The sequence below is a fragment of the Episyrphus balteatus genome, chromosome 2 (assembly GCF_945859705.1).
Source record: "Episyrphus balteatus chromosome 2, idEpiBalt1.1, whole genome shotgun sequence".
Lineage (NCBI taxonomy): Eukaryota > Metazoa > Arthropoda > Insecta > Diptera > Syrphidae > Episyrphus > Episyrphus balteatus.
The window spans coordinates 75,515,973-75,528,268 of NC_079135.1; the positions used below are offsets into that span (position 1 = coordinate 75,515,973).

General features: G+C 27.8%; 1 protein-coding gene across 12 annotated transcripts in view; it reads right to left on the reverse strand.

Moving 5' to 3' along the window:
* Positions 1–12,296, reverse strand: part of LOC129910830 (proton channel OtopLc) — a 92,184-nt gene that overhangs the window by 18,970 nt on the left and 60,918 nt on the right. For 6 of the 12 annotated variants that reach the window (XM_055988408.1, XM_055988406.1, XM_055988410.1 and 3 more), the window contains one exon: positions 3,494–3,616. The exons of the other annotated variants lie outside the window; for them this stretch is intronic. In XM_055988408.1, the coding sequence (XP_055844383.1) occupies positions 3,494–3,616 (123 nt within the window). The remainder of the gene's footprint in view (positions 1–3,493; positions 3,617–12,296) is intronic. 12 annotated transcript variants of the gene reach the window in all.

Here is a 12,296-nt window from a genome sequence, read left to right on the forward strand (position 1 = left end):
GCGATAGATGCAATTTTCTTATTAATTGACTTCAAACACAAAAAAAATATTTGAACACAACGGCAACACCTACAATATTCAAATATACATTTTTAAAAAGCTAGAACCTTCGTTATATTTTTAAAATTAAAATAAAGTTAATTGAATGAACGGCTTTTGAAAGAATGGTAATTGAACTCAGATTTTTGAAAAAAAAAAAATTATTGAAAAAATTTTAACATGTCGTTTTTTAAACTTGGTAGTAATATAAAATGCATTTATTTTCAAATTTTTTTGGCCGCATTTATTATGATTTCAAATTATAAAAGGAAATGTCAATATGTATTACGGTTTATGAAAAAAATTAAAAAGTATTTCATTTTCGAAGAACTTTTTTTAATAAAAGTTTTGAAAAAAAATGTAACTTATTTTTTTTTAAAGTTCAACATCTAAACATAAAATTATTTTTTATTCATTTAATAACCCTTATACTGTTTTGTGTTAAATAGCAAAAATTTAAAGTTCCTATTTACCACAGTCTTTGAGAAAATTAATTATTTCAATGCAAAAATTCAGTTTTAATAAAAAAAAAAAACCATTGAAATTGAAGTAATTTTTCATGTTTTTTTCAAAAGTGTGATATATTTTACCTTTTTTGCTTCGAAATTCAACTGATTATACATATTTATGGCCAAAAATTTGTTTTAAATAAATTCATATTTTATTAGAAAAAGTTTGGAAAAAAGTCATTTTAAATTTTTCTAATAACATTTTTTTTTTAATTCTGAGTTTGAGGACCATTTTTTCAAAAAGTCTTGATTAAATTTAGTGGATTTAAATTTAAGAAATAAGAATGAGCTTCTGGCTTTTTAAAAATGTATTTTAAAATATTGTAGGTGTTGCCGTTGCTTTCAAAATATTTTTTTTGTGTTTGAGGTCAGAATGTTAGAAAATTGCATTTATCGCTTAAACGATGGAAGATTGTCCCTTACTGCCTTTTATATATTTTCCTTAAATTACCTAGAGAATCTTTTGCTATCATTTGTTTTATGAAATTTAAGCAAAAACAAAAGGTTTTGTTAAAAAAAATTTATTTTAATTTTAAAAAACAACACGGCAACACCGGCAATTTTTAATCTATAGACTTTAAAGTATTTTTAATTACCTACGTTTGAAAAAAAAAATCGTCAAAATCAGAAGCATATACATTAGACTGGGCCAAAAAAATAAAATATTTTTTTTTTTGAAAGTTACTTCGAAAATCTTGTTCAGGATGATGAAAAAAAAATTTGGTGAAAATTTGAGCCGTTAAAAAAAATTTTAAGAGGTCTATCATCGGTGTTTTTTATTTTTATACATGATATGATGTTTTACAACAGAACTGCTAGACGATCAAAGTAAAAAAAATTTCTGTTCATTTTTTCTTATATAAAATTAAATTTCCTACAAAAAAGATCTTATTGAAAATTTTCGTCAGACGAGCCGTATTCGAGTAATTAAGCTTTTTAAATCGAAGTGTTTTTTCAGTTTGCCTGTTTCACTTTGGAATTTTGTGATGAGCAAATAAGTGAATAGAAAAATAAAACCTCGACAGATTCTTATAGGAAATTTAATTCTCTACAAAAAAGGTCTCATAGTAATTTTCCCTAAATTGAGTTTTGAAGAAGTTATTCACGATTTAAATCGAGAAAAAAATTTAAAAATCAATTTTCAATTTCAGAATTTTTTAATTCACTGAAAATTCAATATTTTCAAATTAGCTAGATGTTTTCTTGTAGGGAATTAAACGTTCTATAAAGTTCCTTGGCTGCAAATTAATTGCTTTAACCGTTAAGAAGATATTCGTATCAAAACCAATGCCCACTGATTTCAATAGTTTTCTTATGACAAGTATGCATTTGCGATTTGAATACGATTATCTTCTAAACGGTTAAAGCAATTAATTTGCTGCCAAGGAACTTTTTATAGAACATTTAATTCCCTACAAAAAAACATCTAGCTAATTTGAAAATATTGAATTTTCAGTGAATTAAAAAATTCTGAAATTGAAAATTGATTTTTAAATTTTTTTCTCGATTTAAATCGTGAATAACTTCTTCAAAACTCAATTTAGGGAAAATTACTATGAGACCTTTTTTGTAGAGAATAAAATTTCCTATAAGAATCTGTCGAGGTTTTATTTTTCTATTCACTTATTTGCTCATCACAAAATTCCAAAGTGAAACAGGCAAACTGAAAAAACACTTCGATTTAAAAAGCTTAATTACTCGAATACGTCTCGTCTGACGAAAATTTTCAATAAGATCTTTTTTGTAGGAAATTTAATTTTATATAAGAAAAAATGAACAGAAATTTTTTTTACTTTGATCGTCTAGCAGTTCTGTTGTAAAACATCATATCATGTATAAAAATAAAAAACACCGATGATAGACCTCTTAAAATTTTTTTTAACGGCTCAAATTTTCACCAAATTTTTTTTTCATCATCCTGAACAAGATTTTCGAAGTAACTTTCAAAAAAAAAAATATTTTATTTTTTTGGCCCAGTCTAATATACATATGTATGTAAGTTTAAGTTCAAATAATTTTAGAAAAGAATTTAAAATTATTAAAAAACACGGATGTTAATGAAAACTGAAAACGAAATATTTTTACAACGCAAACTTTTAAAGAAGAATGAGGGCACCGATTATACAGCGATTAGCGATTTGTTGTACTTTTATCCCAAAAACGTCATGTTTCGTCTAATACCACTTTGCCATAATAGCGACGATATGATCTAAACATTTTTTTTAAAGATTTGTAGGTATTCTTAAGACTCCTGTTAACTGATCAGAACAAATTTCCATAACGTTTTTTTTCATGGTTTTTTTCTCATTGCTTATAACAATTTTACAACACGAAAAAATCGAATTGTATTTTAAAATAATTAATTTATGAGACAAAAAAGAACGCTACGGTTGAAGACATTTGCTTCGATATATAGAAGATTATGATGGGTAAAGACAAAACCCTTTACTCGTTAAAATTTCTTTCTTTCGCTCTGGACTGAACTTGCAAAAGTCTTATTGAAAACTAAGTTTTATTAAGTCTTTAATAAGTCTTGTTGGTTTTACATTTTCAAACATAAGTCTTCAACAATTTCCATTATTTCATCCATTTATTAATATCTAAGAAATATGTCCCTTAACTATTTTGGATAAGAAATAAGACAAATATAAATGAATACATACTTATGTATCTTCTTAAAATTATTTTTATTATAAAAATTGTAATAATTTTACTAATAAAATTCAATTTTACTCATGTGGTAGGTGTCAAGGGTAGGTAGGTTCTATAGGTTTTATTACTAAAAGTGTTTTGAAATCTAGAACGCATTAGCACATACTGAAAAAAGAAAAACAAAAAATATAAACTACATGAAGATTTCAATAAGTTAGAGAAAAAAAAAACATTAAGGTGTATCTTTTTTTTAAATTTTGATAATTTCTTTTTTTTTTTGTTTATAAATTTACCATAACTCATTCGGGTAGTACATGGGATGCTTCTTGTGGCTTCCACGGTTTTCGTATGGAAGGCAACTTCGACTCATACCTGATGGATTGGTACCACTGTTTCTAATTGTATAACAATATGAACTGGAAAAATCATTAATTAAGATTTCTATAATTCTATTCATACATAGAACGGTTAACAATTAACATTTAACAAAAAAAAAAAACCAAAATACGAGCAGAAGTTTCTATATTATTTATAAATTTAATATGTATAAACAAAATAAATAACTGTTCAAGCAGCATTTAACAAGGAACATCAGGAGGTACATGTAAATGTAGGTAAAATAGTAGATTTATATAATTACATAAAAAGTGTAACAGAGATATTAGGTATGCCGGGTATATAAAAGGGAGAATCTACTACCATGGATATTTATAGATTTAAACACTGAACAGAGGATAGTAAAAGAATGCAATAAGAGTGGTTTTATAAGTATGAACATTTTTGTGCTACTGTTTCAATATTCGGAACAAACTATGTTCAATGCAACTACCTATGATGCTAAATTGAATTTCTCATGTGCGCAATTTATATTTTTAAGTTTTTGAATGTACTAGATTACTTGAAAAATATGTCCCATCTGATTTTTTTCCAATGAACTAAAATATCGCAGTTCTTAGTTAGTCAGACAACTGCGAACTTGTCTAACTTTGTTTTTCTAATTCAATATAAGTTCAAGTGACCTCAACTCCAAAAATTTATAAAGCGTTTCGCCCAGGTACGACAGTGGGCTCATCAGTTAGATCTGTCGTACCCTTACTAAGACGCCTTATTTTGGTCGATGTTTACCGACACTATACAGGGTGTCCCAAAAGTAATGGATCAAACGAAATATGCTGATAGGCCAACTTTAGGGCTCTCAGAATTTGGTAACTTGTTCATCCCAAATCCTTACGGTTTTCGATTTAATACAGTTTTTGTGAAATTTCGAAAAATCCCGACTTTGCAACAGTATTTTGCTTCTTCCGCTCACAATTGATTTTTGTTTTTTACAATTCTTCCACTAAAACATTGTCTAATAATAAGAAATAATTAATTAATCAAAATATTTTTTGTTTCATACGCCATTTTGCTGCAAATTAATTAACAGTTCCATGTTTTATTAAAACTCAATTTCTTACTTTTATTTCAGAGCAACACCCTGAAAAAAAATTGTATGATGTGACACTATTTTATTATTTTGAAAACTTGCCGTGTTATTTCAGTTTTCAAAAATGTATTAAAGTTTCCGAAGTCCAAGTTAGAACTAAAGATATTACAATTTAAAAGCAACAAAACAGGGCTTTTCAGAGAAAAATAACAAAGAAAAATAAACACATTTTCTCAACTGTTGTTTGTTTATTTCTTTTTGAATAAAAGCCTCGATTTTTGTTTGTTATTTTGCTCTGAAAAACTCTGTTTTTTGCATTCAAATTGTAATATCTTTCGTTCTAATTCCAAATTTGGAAATTTGTATACTTTTTTGAAAACTGCAATATCGGGACAAGTTTTTTTAATAATAAACCAATGTCAAACCATACAAATTTTTTGCGGCGTGTTGCTCTGAAATAAAAGTAAGAAATTGAGTTTTTATAAAACATGGAACTGTTAATTAATTTACAGCAAAATGGAGTATGAAACAAAAAAAATTTTGATTAATTAATTATTTCTTATTATTAGACAATGTTTTAGTGGAAGAATTGTAGAAAACAAAAATCAATTGTGAGCGGAGGAAGCAAAATACTGTTGCAAAGTCTGGATTTTTCGAAATTTCACAAAAACTGCATTAAATCGAAAACCGTAAGGATTTGGGATGAACAAGTTACCAGATTCTGAGAGCCCTTGAGTTGGCCTATCAGCATATTTCGTTTGATCCATTACTTTTGGGACACCCTGTATAAAACTCACAGCATGAATATACTGTGAATTATAATTATACACTACTGGAAAAAATTAAGGGATCAAAAAAAAATTCCAAATTTTTGGGCAAATTTCAACAGGCCGTTACTTCGAAAGAAATGGTCGTACAAGAAATCGATAAAGAAGGAAATTGTAGCTCCAAGTGTCTAGTTTTTGGATTAGAACTTTATAAATTTTTAAAATCCGCGGTTTTTGAGTAATCGTAGAAAAACCTGCAACAAAAAAATTTTCAAAATTTTTTTAGTTTTTTTTTTGGTCTACTTGCGTGGAAAAATTTTTTTTAGCTTAACCACTATAAGGATCGGATACTTTGTTCATTTAGCTTTAATTTGTTTTTTTTGAACACCTCGATACGTCCACTTCTCGCCGAGATATCGGTCTTCAAATGGAAAAAAATCCTTTGTGTTTGATTATCGATATCTCAGCAACCAATGATCGCACAGAAAGTTAAAGGTGGGTTTCAAGAACTTGAATGAATTCTCCTTAACGGCTAGCCATTGCTTTTCCAAAAAAAAATTTTTTCTTATTTTCACATGAATTTGAAAATGCAACAAAAAAAGGGCTTTTGGTGGTTTTTTGGAAAATCGAGCGCTAGATCGAAAATATTGAGGAAACCGCTAATGTTAAGTGTGCATTTTACAGTTCAATATGTCCACAAAAACCCTACAAAAAATCAAATTAATCCAGCCAGCCGTTTTTTTGTTTCACTCGATCGAATTTTTGAAAAAATTAAAGGATCACGTTTTTTGCTCTGAAAAGCTCAATTTTCTTTTCTCATTTTGTAATGAGAAAAAAAATTGTTTTTCCTAGCTTTTTCCACATTTTTGCTCCAGAAAAAGCTTAAATTTAAAACAAAACAAAATTCCAAAAAAAAAAAAAAATTTTTTTAAATAAAATTTTTTTGAATTTTTTTCTCTTGAAAAGGTCTACGCAAGTAGACCAAAAAAAAAACTAAAAAAATTTTGAAAATTTTTTTGTTGCAGGTTTTTCTACGATTACTCAAAAACCGCGGAGGTTAAAAATTTTTAAAGTTCTAATCCAAAAACTAGACACTTGGAGCTACAATTTCCTTCTTTATCGATTTCTTGTACGACCATTTCTTTCGAAGTTACGGCCTGTTGAAATTTGCCCAAAAATTTGGAATTTTTTTTTGATCCCTTAATTTTTTATAGTAGTGTAATTAGTGTCGGTAAACATCGACCAAAATAAGGCGTCTTAGTAAGGGTACGACAGATCTAACTGATGAGCCCACTGTCGTACCTGGGCGAAACGCTTTATAAATTTTTGTAGTTTAGGTCACTTGAACTTATATTGAATTATATTCAATCACTCCTTTTAAAATAAAAATAATTTTAATAATTTTTTATTATTTTTGTTATTTTTTTTTCTTCGTTATTTGTTTTTCTAATTTGGACAAGGACCAATGAGAAAACATTCACACATTAGCCAAATGAGATAATAACCACATTTTCGCTATCGAAACATAATCTAGTATAAACATGAACAAGAAACACAAAATTAATATTAAATCATTCATAGACTTAAAACAGGATATAGAATCAAACTTTTAAGAAACCTCGAGAAATTTGAATTTTAGCCAACTTTTAAGTATACATTAATTTGTTGGAAAATTGTTAAAATGGATAGACCTTTTGACATTCAAGTTAGTTTGTGTCAGTTTTGTAATTTAGCTCGAAACAAAGGGTGCTTTCATAATAATTGCATGGTTGCTTTGTTTACATGCGGTCATTTGCGATCAGACTAATGTCAGAAAAACTATTGGCGCATGTATTTTACTTTGAATTTATAAACACTTTTTCTGATTTGCGTCATTTGTCAAAATTTTTAAGTTGCAATTCAGCCTCTTCTCCAAAATTAACAATATATTATCTTAATTCCATCCTTTAAGAAAAAAAAAAACTTTTTTTTAAACATTTCTGTCAATATTTACAAATTTATTATATCCAAGAAATTCGCGGCTATTTTTATTATTTTGACTTTAACTTTGAATTTCCAATTAATATTTTGGCAGAATTGAGAAATAAAGAAAAGCTATATCATCTTTTACGTCATGTTCCTTCTTTCTTTAAGTTTAAATTCATTGCGCATGAGATTTTTTTCATTTGCGCTGCAAATATTTGCGTTTTACATTTATAAACACCTGACATTTGTCATTTGCATTAATGAACGATTTGCATTCGTCAGACTTGCGCAACCATGCATTTATGAAAGCGCCCAAAATCATCCCAAAACACAGAATTTTTTTTTAAATTTGTAAATAAAAAAATTGTAAAAAAAAGTCAATTATGGACTGGAAATGTAAAATACTATTAATTTTTCCTTTCTAAATTTCAACAAAAATTGTCATTAAATGGTTTTTCATCATTTTCAATTTGCACGACGCTTGTAATTTTTACAATTAATCAAAGTATCAAAGATTTATTTTTTTTTTCTGAACTTGAGTTTAGAAGTAAACAATTTTAATTTTTAAGTTGTTTTCCTATGTTACAACCACGGGTCGTAAAGAAATTTTTAATGGATTGTTTGAAACACACATTTGAGGAGCTGATTTCCAAAACCAGCTATCGGAAAAAAATCGGAAAATGAGATATGCATGTCATTTTTTAGGTCTTTTCAACGCGCGTCTGATTCAGTCAAAAATAATTTTCTAAACAGCACACAGAGATAGTTATTCAACGTCAAAAAACGACTTTATTTCCAAAACAGCCTATTGAACTAAAAAAGGTTTTTTCCAAAATGACCTATGCAAAATTTTCTTTCCAATAAGGCCTCTTCAGTATAAAAAATATCAATTTGGCGTATGATAAAATGCCACATTGCGATGATGGAGGAGTTACAAAAGTAGTTTTCGTCATTAATTAGTCCGTCCATCTGTACACCGTGCTAGGACCTAAACGGTCTAGCGATTTTAATTAAATTTTTTGTACTTAAGGTTTTTAGTAAATAATATTAATAATCTGTGTTTTTAGTTTTTCTCAAAAATTTGGATAATGAAAATGGCGTTGTGGTTTTTTGAGAAAATTGACTTATTTTTTAACTTATTTCGTACCAATTGTTTTCAAAATTTGCAGACTGTTATGTCTTATCATTAAAAAAAAATTAAGTATAGAGCTATTCAAATAACCAAAATAGACACGCCAAATTACAAGAGCAAGACCGTGCGGTCCAGAAACGCATTTTAATTCAATTTCATTTATACAAATTTATTTTTGTTTCTTGTTATAAACTAAAATAAAGGTTTATTTACAAAAAATTTTTAAAAAAAATCGTGATTTTACCTTTAAAAGAAGATTTTTTAAAGAGTTTTACTTCCAAAAGAGACATAATACAATTATACTTCCAAAAGCAGATATACCGACTTTTTAATAAGGAATTTTCAATATAAAGACTTAAGATATATTTGTTTTGAAAGATTTAATTTTATTAAAATTTCGTAAAGAATAAATTTGTAGAAGATTATTTTGCTCTATATCTTCTGTATTACGAAGTAATGGTTTTTGTCATTTTACTCAAAACTACCTTCAGGTCAGATAGCTGGTTTTGGAAATCACCTCCTCACTTCCTGGGAAATTCATACAAAATTCAGGTATTGAATACAATTTCAAGAAATGTGTTAAATAATGTAAACATATAGTGAAAAATAATGTAAAATAGTTAGAAGTAGTGAGTTATATGCAAAGGTCTTTTTTAAAATTCAAAAAGAAACTTTGCATATTCCCACTTGACAAACATTTTGATAATAATTTTCATCAAACTTATTAACTAAATGAAATTAGAATAAACATGAAGCGCAAGGAAAGCCTAAAAACTCGTTCTTCTCAAAACAAAACTTCAGTAAATCTCGTCATTAATTTGCCTAAACAAATGATATCACATTTCATGAACCACAAAGATGTAAGCTAATTTCAAGACTTTACGATAGGTATCTAAGGAATATAAGTATTCACTATGGAATTACTGCAGACATTCTATACTCCCGAGAAAAGGTATCTTTCCATAACGTTACTTTGAGGTTAGAGTGTGTTCCTAACCGTATTTTGCAAAGTACCTATTCTTATTGCATTCATTTAAATCACTGTAAAAATGTAAAATAAGTTGAACGATGAAAACAGGAATGAACAATTTAATTTTTAAAGATAAATCATTGAAAAGTTAAAAGTGGGTGTGAATTTTATAACAATAAAAAAAAAATCTAGCATAATTACTATAGAATTTCAGTGAAACAAGGAAAACAGAAATAATAAATGAAGATTTTTATTTTATCATCAGAAGATTGCAAAATTCAATAGGAAAAGATTTCCACAGACGTGCAAACAGCAAACTGACCTAATTTTTATTTATTCATTGTATTCAAGAGTTATATATTGTATATCTATAGGAGAAGATATTATACAAGTAGATTTATCGGGAACTACCAACTATAACAACTATACTACTATCACCGCACTGTGTTATAGTGTGAGTGTTGATTCGTTAAAAAACAAAAATATGAAACAAAAACTAACCTAACACCAACATATTAATCTGTGCTGTTGCAGAAACATTAGTAAGTGATTTTCCCGCCAAGAGCGCTACGAGAGTAGACAATAATGTAAAACGAAATGGAAATGTAGGTGGGTAGGCTGTGCCACACTTCAGAATCACAGATATAGGACTGTATAGTGGATTATTTATTTATTTTTTTTTAAATATTTTTTTTCGAATAAATAGCAAAGGCAAATGAACTCTCGGAAACGCCATTTAATGTTTGGTCTTAGTACGCATGACAGATCACATAGAACAAGGAGAGTTGATGCACATCCAGTGTTCAGTGTACCTACCTACACCCTAAGTTTTTTTTTCTATTTTTTTAATTTTTTTTTTTTTTTTGTAAGAAGCCAGGTTGTAGATTCATTGTAGGAGCTGACCTGTAGGGTTGATGTTACACAAAAAAGGAGCAATTAGATGGAACATTTTTATTATTTGTTGTGCATTGCGGTGAGTTTTTTTGAGTTATTGTAAATGTAGCTATTCATGTTGTAATATGCACCAGGAAAAGTTTGTTTATTTCATTTTTGGTCGAAATAACAAATGATTCGAATTTTTAAGTAAAAACAAAAAATAAATTAAAAAAAATCAACTCATTTATAAGCCCTTAAGCATAAAATATACGGACGGATCGACATTTATTCTTCTGGTAGTCTAACTGACGATTGAAAATCAGAGCTTAGTGTCTTTTACGTGAACTTTTGAATAATTTAAAATTGTTGTCTTCACGAAAACGAGGTGATTAAAATTGGAAAACAGCAAACGAACCCAACTGTGCACCCTCAGTACCTAGGGTTTATTAATTAGAAAAAATACCTAGGAGATAAAAATATTGGTCCTTGATTCTGTGGCAAATACAACATTTATGACTAAATTGTTCATTGCACCCTTTTTGCAGTTCTTTCGATCAGAGTGTTCACCTTTCAATAAACTCAAAATTTTCCAAAATTAGATTTCTGTTAAAAAATTCTGTCACAAAATTGGAAGAAACAAAATAAAAAAAAAAAAACAGTGTAAATGAGCAGTGTACCTAAGTATGACCTTGAAAAGATAACTGAAACGTAAAATAGATTCACTTGCTTTGAAACTCGGTGGAACAATTATAATATTCAATCTACCAACAAACCACAAGTAGACTTGAGCTATGTAGATGGAAAAGCTTATGTAGTAATTTTGCTCTTTCAAAATGATGGAACGAATTATATCCTCAAAAAATCTTGTCACTTTATGAGAGGAAAAAAAAAACTTCTTTCGAAGAATCATTAACGCTCTTCTCAAGTATCATGGGAGGCATCTTTTTGATACAGTAAAATTTTCAACACAAATGCCGAACAAATTAATGTTGGCTTAATATTTTTTTTTTTTTTTCAGAAACATTGGGTTGAGTCAATTAAGGTTCTTCCTTGAAAGTCCTCAGAAACAATTCCGATGTTAATGATTTTAGTGCTTTTATTTTTTATATTTATTAACAATCAATCGGATATTTTCTTTTGTTTTCATAGAAAATGTTTTTTAATATGATTCATATATCCCACACTAAAATAATGTTTAAAAATTAAATTATTTAAAAGGAAATGGTAATGTTTAAAATAACTGCCTTACTGTTAAATTAAAATAACATATTAACTTTTTCTATTTGAAGGAAGAATTTACTTAATATTTCTGTGGGAATAACACAGAGTTAAGCCTAAGTCAAAAAAAAAAAAAATTGAAAACCAGTCAACTCTTATCTGCATTTACTCATTAGGTACATACTTATAAGTTTTTATTTAAAAATGAAAATTACGGAAATTTAGCTAAGATTCTCGATTAGTTCAATTAAAATTTAAAATCATACAAAAATAAGATTGAAAAAAAAAAATTCAAAAATTTCTTAAGCCGGCATAAGCTACTCTGTCTTATTGCCACAGAAAAAAATAAAAACACTTACAAAAACAAAATTATATTCACCACACTTGATCTTACTTTTTTCGCACTAAGAGCCGACGCACGCAACGGACGCGTCCTCTTTGGCTGGTGGGATTAAACAGATTTAGACTGAGATCGTTTGCTCATAAATGCAAACAATTTTCACCTCGATTGCATTTAGGTGTGTTGATAAAATCTGGTGGTTCATATTAGACACATGGTCCATATTTGCTTTTAAAAATTGTTGTTTTCAAAATTGTTCAAAACTATAAAATTTCTTTTAGTGTCTCTCTTCCAACAGATTTTACTGTGACATAATTTACCATAATTAAAATAAAAAAAATGTAACTCAGTAATTATTGTTTTTTTGAACTATTCAATTTGTATTCATTTAAAAAGCAATAA